The sequence below is a fragment of the Rattus norvegicus genome, chromosome 6 (assembly GCF_036323735.1).
Source record: "Rattus norvegicus strain BN/NHsdMcwi chromosome 6, GRCr8, whole genome shotgun sequence".
Taxonomy (NCBI): domain Eukaryota; kingdom Metazoa; phylum Chordata; class Mammalia; order Rodentia; family Muridae; genus Rattus; species Rattus norvegicus.
Window position 1 is genome coordinate 128,492,240 of NC_086024.1, and position 15,096 is coordinate 128,507,335.

General features: G+C 40.4%; 1 protein-coding gene across 8 annotated transcripts in view; it reads left to right on the forward strand.

Annotated features, from left to right (window-relative positions):
* Nucleotides 1-15,096, forward strand: part of Ppp4r4 (protein phosphatase 4, regulatory subunit 4) — a 90,893-nt gene that overhangs the window by 64,356 nt on the left and 11,441 nt on the right. For 7 of the 8 annotated variants that reach the window (XM_063262336.1, XM_063262338.1, NM_001414974.1 and 4 more), the window contains 10 exons: nucleotides 638-807; nucleotides 1,108-1,227; nucleotides 4,357-4,434; nucleotides 5,065-5,148; nucleotides 6,393-6,575; nucleotides 9,225-9,330; nucleotides 10,690-10,837; nucleotides 13,324-13,468; nucleotides 14,347-14,388; nucleotides 14,472-14,546. In XM_063262336.1, coding sequence (XP_063118406.1) covers nucleotides 638-807; nucleotides 1,108-1,227; nucleotides 4,357-4,434; nucleotides 5,065-5,148; nucleotides 6,393-6,575; nucleotides 9,225-9,330; nucleotides 10,690-10,837; nucleotides 13,324-13,468; nucleotides 14,347-14,388; nucleotides 14,472-14,546 — 1,151 coding nt within the window. Of the gene's footprint in view, nucleotides 1-637; nucleotides 808-1,107; nucleotides 1,228-3,783; nucleotides 4,034-4,356; nucleotides 4,435-5,064; nucleotides 5,149-6,392; nucleotides 6,576-9,224; nucleotides 9,331-10,689; nucleotides 10,838-13,323; nucleotides 13,469-14,346; nucleotides 14,389-14,471; nucleotides 14,547-15,096 lie in introns of those variants that run through there. The other variant, XM_063262337.1, reaches the window with a different exon arrangement.

Here is a 15,096-nt window from a genome sequence, read left to right on the forward strand (position 1 = left end):
CCGAGACAGTGATGGATGTGGAACAATTCTGTTGAGGAATAGTACTTTTGATCACTTTGACATCTTCCAGGCTAGGTTCTTTAGCTCCGTCTCTGTAGATACATGTGCATGTTTTCTTGCAAGACTTTAAAACATGTACCATAAGTGCACAGTAGTATTATAAGAATGGTCCTGATGATGATAGTATCTTAGTTCTCCACCAGTTGTAGAACTAATGGAGACACCATTCCTGTGTTCTATAGTTCGTATTTTTAAAATTAAAATATTATTTATTATTTATTTTTAACGTTTATTCTTCTCTCATACATTACATCCCAACCACAGTTTCTTCTCCCTCTATCTTCCCAGTCCTTTCCCTTCCCCTCCCCTGTCCCCCAGATCAACTCTTCCTCTATTTCCCTTCAAAAAAAACAAAACCTTGGTATAAGTTATTAAAGTCAGCACAAGGTGGCGATGTGTGGCCTGCCAGCTCTCCTCTGAGTACTAGTTTGCTCCCTGTTGTGACTATGAAGCAGCCATCTGTAGCCATTTTGCTTTAAAACTTTGTTCTAAACATTTTTATTGTACTCCAAGCTTCTTTAAAAATTTCTTTTGTTTGCAATTGAAATGCTGGACTCAGGTTTTACATTTGTTTTAGGAATTTTCACTCCAGATCAGCACTTGAGATTTTTGGAATTTTATAAGAAACTTTGTACACTGGGTTTGCAACAAGAAAATGGCCACAATGAAAGCCAGATTCCATCCCAAATCGTAGAGCAGGAGAAGAAATACACTTCAGTACGAAAGAACTGTGCTTACAATTTTCCGGTAATAAAATACCTGTATGCTATTGGTTGTTTTGCTATGGCATTGACACATGAGTAGAGCACAGCAAATGTTGGCATCTCTGACTTGTGTGTAGCACTGTGTCTAACTGTGGAGTATTGGTGCAACTTACGTTTCTCTTTGTGTATAGATTAGAATTATATTTATGCATTTGTGTTTTAGAAACAATATTTTATAAATATGCTTAATACAATGTGATTTCCGTGTTAGTGAGATGATTAATACTAGGTATTGATGCATGTTTTTCTCTCCTTCCCATTCATCTCCTTCCACCTCCACTAGGCCATGATTGTTTTTGTTGATCCTAAAAACTTCCACATGGAACTCTATTCTACATTCTTCTGCCTTTGCCATGACCCTGAAGTACCAGTCAGATACACTATTGCTATTTGCTTTTATGAAGTAAGTCTAAGAATGAACTTCCTGCTGCGCCTGTTCATTCTCTCTGTGTTTTGTAGGTACTGTTCTAATATTCTCTATAATGTGTTTACAGACTTGTTATAAGATCGAGACTCCATATCTCTTTCATGTTGTAGTTTTAAGTCTTGTTTTTGAATTCCCATAATTCTCTTTTTAGTGTGTTTACAAAATCCATTTACATAAATACATTATATTCATTTACTCATTAACCTATTTTCAGCATACTTAAACTAAACATTTACTTTAAGCCAGACATTATGATAGTTATAATTTAAAATGATTTGTTATATTTATACTTTGCCCTATGTTTAAGTAGTTTTGGGGTAGGTGGAAAATTGAGTAACAAATTGTTTGCGCTTACTGCTGTTACTGCGAGTGAGATTTGATGAGCATAGCTGTTAGCTTCAGCCGTACAGCTTTCTATAAGCTATGTACAGAAACAGACTTTTATGGTAAACATGATTAACTTTTCATCTTCGAAGTTGAAATTAGGGACCCATTTCTAAGAAAAACAGTAAAAACACATGCATGTAACAGTTGCCAAGCACATGACAAAAGTAAGAAAAGTTTTACCTTAGCTCACTGTTGAGGCACAGTCCATCATGGCGGGGAAGGCCTGGTGGCAGGAACAGAAGGCAGCTGGCCACAGCCGGGAGCAGAGAGCAGTGAGTGCTGCTGTCAGCTCCTCATTTATTTAGTCAGGGACCCCAGGCCATGGAACAGTGCTACCCCCAGAGTGTGTCCTAGTTTTCTTCTCTGTTGCTCTATTAAGTACCATGACCCAAAGCAACTTGTGGGAGAGACGGGTTTGATGAGGCTCACACTCAAGATCGTGGCCCACATTTGAGGGAAGTTAGGGCAGGAGCTCAGATAGGTGCTCGAAGCAGAAAGTATGGAGGAATGCTGCTTCACATGCTTGCTCTGTGCTTCTCTCAGCTAGCTGTCTTTTCCAGTTCAGGCCCACCTGCCTAGCAGCGGTGCTGCCCACAGTGGGCCGGGCCCTATTATGTCAGTTATCAATCAAGACAAGGCTCCACAGACATAGGCCTGTCTGATCTAGCAGTTCCTTAGCTGGGCTTCCTCTTTCATGGTGACTCTATACTGAGGAAGTAGACCACTGAAGCTAAGACAGGGTGGGCCTTCCCACCTCAGTTAATCCAATCTAGAAATTCCCTCACAGAGGTACAGTGAAGTTTGTCTGCTAAATTAGTCTAGATCCTGTCACATTGACAACCAGTATTAACTATCACAATATATAAGCAATAACTTGTCCATTCAAAGTAGTCACATGACAGACTCTCTATAATTGATACGATAAAATATTTTCTTTCCTTATAAATCCTACAGTAAATTCTTATTGTCAATGGGAATGGTTCATCATCTCTCTTGTACTGTATTCCATGTCAAGGCACTACTAGATTAACTGAGAAAGTGTAAGACATTAATAACATCGTTATAAATATTATTTAAGATGCTTTGGGCTGTTGAGTCATATTCTTTGCTTCTTTAAAATGTCACCTTTCCAGGGCTAGGGAGATGGCTCAGTGGGTAAAGTGCAGAAGTGTGAGGACTAGAGTTCAGTTCCCATGCAAATCTAGGTAGGCATGGCATGCCCTCAGGAGGTAGACATAGGCCATCTCCAGAGCCAGCTAGCTGGCTAAACTAGCTGAATCTGGAGCAGCTCTAGATTTAAGGGAGAGACATTTGATATATAAAGTGGAGAGTGACCAAGAAAGACACAGCATCAACTTCATGTACCCATATACATGTGAATATGCATATGCACATGCCCAAATACATGCAAACATGCATACCAGTGAAAAAATTTAAAAATTAAACTTTCTGACATTGATGGAGTATATTTCTACACTAGAGTGTAGGGAATATTCCACTTAAATGACAGTTATTTAAAGCAATCCCACTGTTGCACAGTTGTATCCTCTGTAAACTGACCCATAAAAGTTTACTTTTAGAGGAGGAAGGAGACTTCCTGTTGGACCCTGCAGGGTATTCGTTCATTTAGGTTGTCTCTTACCTCCTTCGTTTAATCTTTGAGTTTAGTTTTATTTTGTTTAAGACAAGACACACACACACACACACACACACACACACACACACACACACACACACACACACGCGCGCGCGCATGCGCATCAGCATTCCTGTATAGGAGTCCCTGTGGAGATGACTGCTTCCTGTATTCTATGGATATCTGGTTGTCATGTTCTCACAGTCATACCTAATGTTCAGATCTCCAAACAGCTTATTTTGCTCTTTAAATAATGAAAACTCACCACTGTGCTTACAAGTTTTCTAATCTAGTATTAATACTAGATTTGATAATTACTATATTATAACTTTATTCTGATTTTTCAGAAAATGTCATTTTGAAAATATTTCTAGCAACTTGAAACAACCCAAAGTGGAAAATTTCAAAATACTTTATTCAAAATACTTTAATCTTCCTACCTCAACCCCTGGAAACAAAACTTGACTCAAACTCAGTATGTTATATCTTCCTTTCCCACCCTTTAAAAGGTTACATACAAACTGGTGAGCTCATCTTTGTGGGCTCTAAGTTTGGTTAGAGGAGCCATACCAAAAGCATCGATGTAGACCTGCTCAGTCCCTGTCAGTTCCTCTCAGACTGAGGACGGGCTCTGATGTTGATGAAGAAAACCATCTTTCCTTTTTGGGAGTTACTACACCCAGTGTCACCAAGGCCTTTCAGTGCAGTGCAGTTCTGCTTTGAGAAGCTTGAGTGGGAAGAAAAGCCTGTAGGCCTCAGGTATTCTTTAAGGCCCGCCCCTTTGAGAGCTCTAAGACTTTACATTCTGAATGAGGGTCTTCCATGGGTTGTTAGGAGCTGATGCAGAAGTCCTAGCCCTGGGAACCCATCCTTTGTACTAGCCCTCCCCTCTCACAGTCTCACCCTGTGCCCACACACGCCAGCATGGCAGCAAACACATCCATGCAGTTTAACTAGAAATTAATTTTATAGTTATGTTGTTACTTATTTCTATTTTAGAAGTGTTTAATAAGAATGTAGTTAACATGTATTTTAATATTATATAGTCTCAAATCTGAGAGATTTTCATTGTTGTGTTTTAGGTATCTAAACTTCTGAATTCTGGAGTACATTTAATACACAAGGAACTGATAACATTGTTACAAGATGAGTCACTGGAGGTAACATAAGTTCCCACTCTACTTCTTTTATGTTAAGCCAAATTCTATCAGTACCTGTGTCACTGTGCCATTGGGAAGATCTTAGAAATTAGGAATGAAGGTGTGTATTGTTTATTAAGGAAAATCAGAAGTGCCCACAAGTAAACAAAAGAGACGCTTCAGTTAAATCACTGTTGGTCTTTGTTCCGTTTTTGGTTTTCCAGTCAGGTTGCCTTTTTCTATTACAGGTTTTACACCCTGTAATCGTGTAGCATTTTGGACTTTTGCCCAGCATCGTTTTGAGAGTATCTGTTTTTAGAGTATATTTTATCTACACGTACACTCATGAACATTTTGAAACTCTTCCACATGATGCTATGTTTGGCACCTTCTATTCGCCAGAGTGACTCTTAGCCCTGGAAGTTTAGCTACATCCCCGGATGTACACTCCTTTCCAAAGTGGGAAGGCCGTTCTAAATATGTTAGCTTTCTCCAATTTAGACAAGTAGAAGCTACACTGATTTTCTACAAAAGAAAAAAAAGGAACACCCAAAATGCTGTTTGCTCAGCAATACTTATATATAAATTGATTTGTGGAGTTAACTAATTTAGAAGATAATAACCATTATGAATATAATATCTCTTTAAAAGGTACTAGATGCTCTTATAAATCACCTCCCAGAAATCTTGGAACTTATGTCTACTGGTGGAGAAAACAGTGTTCAGGAAAATAAGGTAAATCCCATCTTTCAAGAGATGTTATCTTAGGAGGTTTGTTATCTTACTCGGCATGGTGGTTGTGAGGGAACAGCAGAAGAAGGTGTGAGAAATGTTAACATAGTTCTTGCCCTTGTGCTGGTCAGTGTCCAGCCCTCTGTGCATTTGTGAGGATGCAGGGATGCAGCCAGCGCATCTCCATTCAGCTTTAAAATGTACATGAGGGGTCTAGAGAGATGGCTTAGCAGCTAAAAGCTCTACCAGTCTTATAAGGAAGGACCTGGGTTCCATCCCAGCTTTTTTATTACACAGTGCACAACCACCAGTGCCCGTCTCCAGAGCAATCTAATGCCTCTTATGGCTGCCTTTGGTACTGAACTCATGTACTCCCCGCCACACATATGCATACAATTAAACAACAGATATATAGACGTTTACATGAGTTAGTTATGCTATGAAAAGGAAGGACTGGCTACATCCCAGCTCTGAGCCATATTTGACAGGATTCCCATGAGATACTGACAATTGATTGAAAATATCTTAAAGTCCCAATTTCTGTACTGTTATTAAGGAATTTGGAGGCCTAAAAGTCATAGGCAGCTCATACCTGTATTTTCCAAGATGGTGAAGTGACATAGGAATGATTTCTTCCAAGTTCTTTTCTCCTTGGGCTGTTTCCTGCACTTCTGCTGTATAGGTGACAGTAGACTGGTGTAGATTATTTGAAAAGCTCTAAAGGAGGCCCTTTTTAGACCCAGCGTTTCTAACCATTGAACATACTGTCTTTACAATACTCCTACAGCCTGTGCCCATGAAGGCTGCCAGCACGAGTTGCCCTCTCCAGTTACATAGTAGTGCCAACTCCCACAGTTCTTGTTAATGTCTTTGGAATTTGGATTCATACTTTCAGTATTAATAATTATTATGAGGATAACAAATAGGACAATGGGTAAGAATCAGAAGGCCAAGCTTGGCCAGAGTGAAATGTAAGAAATTTTGAGCTAGTTAGAATAGTTGCCTTGGTAACCAACCTGATGGCCAACCTGTCAGGAAGAAGAACAAGTCCAGACTCTAGGGATTTCATTTCCTGGTGCTATAAATTTTACTCAAGCATTTTTACAAAATGTTTGATTGTGCCTGCTAATTGCCACTCGGTGACAACTGACACGCCTTCTAAACTCTGAAGTCCTTCCGTGGGGGTGGTTCAGGCTGCAGTTGATGACCTTAGTCACCGTCTGCTCTTTCCTTGGGTTTCTTCACAGTTCTCCTCACTGCCAGACTTGATTCCAGCACTCACGGCCGCTGAGCAGCGAGCTGCAGCCTCTCTGAAGTGGAGGACCCATGAGAAGCTGCTGCAGAAATACACCTGCCTGCCTCACATCATATCGAGCGATCAGATTTATTACCGTTTCTTACAAAGAATGTTCACCATCATGATGACCAATGTGAGCCCTGAAGTCCCCTGATTGTTTTGAAATTGGGGATTACTTTGTCATTACCAAATTCTTTAGTTTTTCAAGAAAGTCAATTCCTATCAGCTTGGAAGGGTGGCTTTCCCCCAGGTCCCGAGGAAGAGAGTCAAGTGTCCTCTGATTGCCCTTCGCTCTTCAGTGGAGGGAGGTGTGACCAAGATTGCAAGTACTCTGCCAGGATAAACTTGCCTCAGACTTTGTGTTGGTTTGAGAAGTGGTGTGTGCATAACCCAGCCTGCCCTCAAATTACCAATAGATGAAGATGGCATTGAACTTCTGGTTCTCCTGCCTCTGTCTCTCCAACTCTGAGGCTATAGGTGTGTGGCACCATTCTTGATTTCTGTGGTGCTGTGGATTGAACTCAGGGTTCATGCATGCTAGGCAAGTTCTCAACCTACTAGATACAGTTCCTGCCCTTTTACCTCAGACATGTTTCAGTTCACTGGAGAGAAAGATTGACAGGACTCTGTAATGTCAACTGCTGTTTCTCCTGCTGTCCCCACGTCAGCATCTCACATCTGTCAGGCCTTTATTCCCAAGGCTCCCTGCAGCCCCCTTAGTCTGGACTGTGTCTGTTATAGTCCCTGAGGGCAGTTACATTGGAAGCATGCAAGCCTTGGTGTAGAGCCTCTTGCTGAAGGAGAGGAGGAACAGCTTGCTTTCTAGATAGCTAACTGGAACCTCGTGAAGTTATCCACCTTTTATAAGAACCTCACAGTTCTCCTCACTTCCAGACTCGCTTCCCACACTCACTGAGCAGTGAGCTGCAGCCTCTCTGAAGTGGAGGACCCATGAGAGGCTGAGAAATGCACCTGTCTGTTTAGCCTAAAGTTCACTGTATATTCACGGTGGCATCCTATTGAAGTTTGTAAATTTCTTTAAAGCTGCAGCTAGTGGGGATGTAGCTTAGCAATAAGGTCCTTGAAGAGCATGCATAAGGTCATCCATTTCCTGTAACAGGAAAAACAAACAAACACACCATGTTTCTATGTTACAGTCTTAGCAGAAGCATCTTCACTTTCATAAAAGGGAAATGAGGATACCTTCATTTAAAATTCTAAAGAAGTGTTAGCTTCAAAGATTTAGAAAGTAGAAAAATATTAATGCTATTCTTTTTAGCTTAAAAAATAGGAAGCACACAATATTATCTACCACCCAACAAGCTCATCACACGTACCAATGGAAATCTGAGGAATCGAAGGGTATACCCTATGTATAATAATCTTAAAAAGTAACTTGACAATAATAACTCCTTGTTAGTTTTGTGCTTCTATCTGTATTTCTGTCTATCCATCCATCCATCCATCCATCCATCCATCCATCCATCCATCCATCTATTGTATATGTATGTGTGAGGGTATACAGGTACCATGACATATATGTAGTAGTCAGAAGATAACTCATGGATGCTGTTCAGAGGCCCTTTTCATTGATTTCTGTCCTAAATGAATATTTGTCTTGCATTATAGACATATTACATGAGGTACAAACTAAGGGTATTTTCATGCATCTTGTATATATATATTTGAAATTCTGTCATACTATAATAAACTGAAGAAGAGAGGAATAGGCTTTTATTTAGTTCATTATCTGGAATTCATTTAAGCTCTATTATGTTTCTGCTTATGTACAGGTCTTAAATTTTCATTTCTAAACCCTAGAAAACACCTTCCTTTTGTATCCAACAGTTAACAATATCATATAGCATGGTGCCCAGTATAGCATGGTGCCCAGTAGGACGGACACATGTGTAGGTGGAGAAGGACACAGCCAGCACCACTGTCTCAGTGTCACACAGCTGTTCAGGGTCCCACTGTGGTAGTCTGGACATTCGGTGAATGGAGAATTATAATGTAGATAAGTCAGGCAGGATGGTGTACATGAATTACAGTGGTCAGGGTATATCTGGTTTAAAGAGTTTTCTTTTATGGTATTAAGACTTCCTCTCTAATTTCCAGTACAGGTAGCTGGTTCAATTTAAAGTTCTGTGTAGTGGTGTGATGGGAATCTGAAGAGAGGGTTTGGAACATTGGAGCTACCTGTCAGCCAGCTGGGGTCCCTTTGCTCTGTGTGATGACACTCTCTAATGTTAACCATTGTGTAGAGTTCTGGGCCTTTGCCTTTGACAGCTTTTGCATAGGCATGGGAGCTGGAGATCCCTCAGTGAAGAACATTATCCTAGACATTTAGTCTCTAGTCCTAGATATACCAGTCCCTAAATTCCTCAGTAGTCAATCTGAACATGGATTTCTACATTTCTACTTTAGAGGTTACACGGTTCTGGTGATGTAACTGACATGTGCTATGTTCATCAGAATGTTTGTCAGATATGTGGAAATCATTAATATTTCTGAGGAACATGTCACTGAAGATGAGGTAGCAGGGAAATGATAGTCAAACACCAGTCACCTGGATGTGACTGTGCAGGATTAGCCTGTCAGAGGATATTTTATGTACCCAGGTGATAGTAACATTAAGTAGTAGAGATCCTTCCAGAAGGGTGTGAGCTCAGGATAGTGAACATGTCTCATTTAGCAATTGCTTGATATTGGTTTGGCAGGGAGTAATTGTTGAGAACATACCTTAGGGTGATGATTATCCTTCTTGTTTTATTTCTTTAAGAACGTCTTACCTGTCCAAAGAGCCGCAGCACGAACTCTGTGCATTTTTCTACGATATAATCGCAAACAAGAGCAGAGGCATGAAGTCATTCAAAAGTTAATTGAACGTAAGCAATGATTTTGGAAAAAAGTTACTAAAATAATTGACCTTAATTAGATCTTTAATGCATTGTATGTAATTTTTTGAAGCAAAATTGGACTGATGTTGGTAAAAATCTGGTGTGTGCTTTTATTTGAATTTTGAAGGTTAATTTGTATTTGTCTTGGAAATCTTTATGTCAAAATTTCATAGATGAAAATAATATTTAACCAGAGTGGCCTTTTATGAATTCCAACACTTGAGAAATTAAAATACGTAAATGTAAGTTGAAAGGCTAATTTCTACCTTGGTGAAATAGCATTCATAAATCTAATAATTTATTATACAATGCTGTTCTCAGTATGTATTGAATGAATAAAATGTAGGCTTATAATTTTTTACTGAATGGTGTTAACAGCATTGGTTAGCAGAATGGTGTGACTCTAGTGAGCTGTAGTGGTTTAGAAACTAGGTCAACACATGCAAACTTATTGTGATTTGTTAAGGGCTAAAATAATGGCAAAAATCTTTAAGGTGTTAATCTGGTAGCAAATATATACATTTGTCTAGTGAGCTTATTAGTCACTGACTACTTGGCTTTGACTACAATTATGCTTAATTGGTTTTTAATAAAACTATTATCCAGACTTCCTAACTACTATAATTTATCATTTTAATCAAGAAATACCACATTTCAGGTGAAAGAGTATTTTATGAAATTCTATTTAAGAACAGTTAGGCTCAGTATGTTTTGCTTTTTCTTCCCATGACCTGATTTAGTTCTGTTTTCCTTTTGCATGAGAAGGGTCTTCCATTCAGAGTACGTTGTTTGATTTTTAAAGATTCTGTTTGGTCTTAAGTATTAAGAACATTGCCTTTGCTCATTTATGTAAAAATGAGAAAATTATGCTTTGAATACTGACCTATAGTAATTGTGTTTACATATGACTTCTCCACTTCAGACACCTTTAAGGAAACAAAAAGAGAATAACTAGTTTAATTTTAAAAGGCTTGGAGAGCCTGCGTTTGAATTAGTCCAAGAGTATGCATCCCATCATCCTGTTTTCCAGGTATAAAAACGGTGTGTGTACAGGGTCCTTAGCATGTAGGTGGTGGCCATTCATAGTGACCTCATCATTCAGTCATCACAGGTCATCCCAAAGTGGTTCTTGGTGTTTTGTATAGTAACACCACTTCCTAGTTTTTGACATGTAAATATTGTAGTCTACAAATCTAGAGCACATAATGACTATTTTTCTCTTATTGATTATATTTGTTAAATAGATTGCAGATAGAATTAAACTTTACATACATTTTTGGTGTTTCGTTTTGTAATATATAATTTCATGTAGGAAATACTGTATTATGGTATTTTTGTTGTTTGTAGAGTTGGGTCAAGGAAAAAGTTATTGGAATAGACTTCGCTTTTTGGATACCTGTGAATTTATCATAGAGATATTTTCCAGATCATTTTTCTGCAAATATTTCTTTCTACCTGTTATTGAACTAACACATGACCCAGTGGCAAATGTGAGGTACGTATCACTTTTCAAGGTTTGAAAATGTTGCATTTCTCATTTCTATTGTGGTAAACATTTGCAAACCCTTTTTCTTAGTTAATCAAGTGAGGAATTGATGCTTGCTCTCTGTTATTTTTGAAGCTTAACTTAATAGTCATACAAGTATGGGGTATAGCATGATAATTTAATAATTTGGGTATTAGATGTAACAATAAAATCTAGGTAGTTAGCATTTTCATTTCCTCAACTATTTGTCATTTCTATGTGCCCACAGCCTTCAGCCTGGTCTTCTAGTTATTTATAAAATGTACAGTAAGTTGTTGTGAGCTGTAGTCAGAGTGCAAGGCATTCCTCCTATATTAACCGGCTTTTGGTGTTCTTCGCCTGCCTCCTTCCAACCGTCCTTCTACTGCTAAGAAGCACCGTTCCATTGCTCACCTTTTTGGCTTCCACATCTCAAAAGGAACGGGCAATATTTATTTCACTGTAGGGAATGCCTTCCTGTTCATCTGGGTTGCAGCAGTGTTCCATTTTCTGTTAGCGCTGAATACTCAATGTATTTATATACCATGTTCTCTTCACCCAATTGTCTGTTGATGGACATCTCAGTTGGCTTCATGGCTTGGTTAGTAAATAGTCTTGGGAGACAGAGTCACTCTCTTCACTGATATCTGAGATCTTTTAGCTTACTGGGCTGAGCAAGCACAAGTCAAGGCCAGCCTGCCAGCCTGGCTCAGCAAATGTCATCTGTATGATAAGAGCCTTAAAAGTCTTGTTTACCAAAAGCTCTAGTCCCTAATTTCAAGAACTTTATAATCTTGTGTGCCCACGAATCAATGTTTTCTAGACATACTTTAGGTGATAAAGAGTGATTTATGCTTTGTGTGCTTCTCAGGTGAATGGTTTAACATTTAATTTACTGAGTTTAGACACCGTCCAGGCTGGGAAAATCCTGTTGCTATTCAGAGGAACCTTTTCTTCCGTGGCCAGAGTGAAGGAAGTTTTCTGGAGAGGACTTGAGAGTTCTTAGTTAAAGCGTCCCCTCTATCTGTGCTGAGCAGTGAGTGAGTTAGAGCCCTTGGTGTTTAATGTTGAGAATCCCAGAGACAGCTTCTTCACCTCTTCAGATGCACAGAGCCAAGGGCTATTGTGTAGGCAGTGCTCTCACCTGAAGGCCTGCAGACAGCATCCTGGCAACCCTTGGAATGGGATGTAGGTGCCTCAAGGTTTGCAAAAGCAATACAGAGCATTAACCCGGAGAGCACATGATGAGGGAATGACTGCAGGGGCTGTAAGGCATCCCTTTCCAGAACTGGCCTAAAAAGAGGCAGAGTTGGTGTTTATCAAAGCAGAGCACCTCAGTGGCAGCCGTCCTTCCCCGGGATTCTGTTCTTCAGTCCGGGTTCTCTGTTCTCCTCCCTGAGCCTCCCGGTTTCTTCTTTACCCAGCTGATCTGCACAGTGGCGGTACCTTAGATGTTTCCCATTCTCCTCCTCTCTCACTGCCCCTATGCTAAGTGTCTTCATCCTAGGCCTAAACTGTCAGCTGCAAGCCTTCCTCATGTTATCTCTTGCAAGGACATCCACCTGGACAGGCTTCCTGAGCCAGCTGCAGATTTCTAATCCCCATTGAAGTTCTAATGGGCCTCCCAGACTTAATCTGCCTGGCATTCAGTGCTGGGTCTGTTTTGTCTTCCTTTTGCAGTCCTCTGCATCTCAGGAAGCTGCTGGTTCATCTTCCCCCTGCTTAAGCCAAATCCTAAACCCTGTTCTCTCCCCCATCCCAACTGCAATCTCTGAGGCCACACTGCAGCTCACAGAATACATGCAGACTGCAGGCTTCTCTGGGTACTTGCTGCTGCTGCTTCTGGCCCAGAGTGCTGTCAGCTCTTGTTGGGGACTTCTCTATTGTTTCTTAACCACTTCTGGTCTAATGTCAAAGCAGCATATGGTGATTAGGAAAGTTAGGTTGGATCATTTTACTCCTGGGCTCAGACCCTCCAGTGCGTTCAGGGCATTTGAAATAGATGCCTGGCTCCACGCAGTGTCACAGGCCCTGTCACCACTCAGGTCTCCTCCTAAGCTCATCTTTGCTCTACTCTACCTCAAAGCTAGTTTGCTAATTCAGAGTATCACTAGGCAAGCCTTCCATGATGGCCACAATGCTTTTCAGACGCTTGAGTGGCTTGCTTCCTGATTTCCTAGGTCTTTCCTAGATTACCATCTGTTCAGTGAAAACGTTACTGACTTCTCCAACACCACCTTCCACCACTCCTGGCGGACATTGTCTTTATCCATGCATTCTGTCTTCCATGCCTCATACTAGAATGCAAACCCCTGAGGGACAGAGGGTTTTGTTGGTTTGATTCCATTCTGTGTCTTGGCATCCAAAATAATGGATGCCTTATAAACAGTAGGCACTCCGAGCATACCTGATGCATGGGCAGGCGAACTGAGGCACATCCCCATTACTCTTAGTTATTAAACTTGCTGTCACTACAGAATGAAACTTTGCTACCTGCTGCCCAAAGTGAAGTCCGCTCTGAAGATACCTGCAGATATGCATCTCCTCCAGCAGTTAGAAATGTGTGTGAGAAAACTCCTGTGTCAAGAAAAAGATAAAGATGTTCTGGCCATTGTGAAAAAAGTGAGTGTCTCTCCTGCTGAGTTAATGTGTCTCAAAGCATAGCAGGTAACCTCAGCTTCCCTTCCTTAGCCTGATAGGGTACCAAGCTTTTCAAGTGCAGACAGAATGAATAGACAGCAGGGTGTGTGTTTGCTGCTGTTAGCACAGCAGTTCCTTCAATGGGCATTTATTTCTAAAGGGCAGTCAGTTTTTGTCACTCAGGAGTTCCCTGTGGGAGAACTGAGCGACTGCGAGGTGTTTGTGACCTTGGCTTAGATGATGACTAATACCTCTTTTCCTAGGTCTTATTATAAGTGATCACAGTCAGGTAAAATTAGGAAATTTTACTGACAGGAAAATTAGAGACGTCATGTTATCTGGAGGAGTGTGCGAAGGCCCTGTAAGAGTGGATTCAGTTGTCTCTGACTTTGAAGGGTTAGATCTAGACACTGGCTGCTCGGGGACAAGCTGATTGGTATCAGACCCCACCATGGAGAGCCGGCCTCACCTCAGCCCAGCTCTTTCCAAACGTCCTCATTTAGGCTATGTGACTTTGCTCTAGCATACAGGCCTGTTATGTGGGTTGAGTGGAAATTTGGGAAAACTAAGATAGTAAAGAATTTGGGTTAGTGATATCAAACCTTAAAAAGGCTTTAGCCTTCAAAAGCTATAGTTAATATGTAACTGATACTGTTATATGATGGATAAAAAGGTATGAATGGGTCTGACTTTGAAACAGTTTTGAATGTTTATTGGTGGTAACAGATTAGTTTATTAATATCATAGTGTTAACTCTTCCCTTTGAACTCCTTGGGAAAGGAAGCGCCTTTTTGACATAATTGGTTGGTTGCATTTTCTTACTGTTGAATCTGTGTAATTTCTGACCTCTTTCCTTGTAGACAGTATTAGAGTTGGACAGAATGGAAATGTCTATGGATATGGTAAGTACACGCTGTTAAGAGACATTTACATCAACAAGAAGTTGTCACTAATGACTGACAGTGTCATTTTAAATTTTACACAGTTCCAGAAAAAAAATTATGAGAACGATTTGTTGGATCAAGAGAAAGAAAGAGAGGAACTGCTGTTTTTGGAAATGGTATGTTGTTTCCCATGGACACAGGCCTTTCCACTTAGCAATAGCTGAGCTTTGTAATAAACCTAATTTATTTCAATTTTATGTTGTTCCACATTTCCTAAAAGGCTAAAGAAAAGCCTTGATTTTCTGAAGTTTTATTTTTTATAAATTAGAAGAAAAATTACACTTGAGAGTGTTTAGCAAAATAAGTTTCTTAAGTGAAACTAGTGTGTAAGTAATCACATGTATTGAGTCCTAGTTGAGACATTCCCACCTGTCCCTGGCAATCCATCCTCAGCATCCACCTCAGCATCCACCTCAGCATCCACCTCAGCATCCACCTCAGCATCCACCTCAGCATCCACCTCAGCATCCACCTCAGTATCCACCTCAGTATCCACCTCAGCATCCACCTCAGCATCCACCTCAGTATCCACCTCAGTATCCATCCTCAGCATCCACCTCAGTATCCACCTCAGTATCCACCCTCAGCATCCATCCTCAGCATCCATCCTCAGCATCCACCTCAGAATCCATCCTCAGCATCCACTTTAGTATCCACCTTAGCATC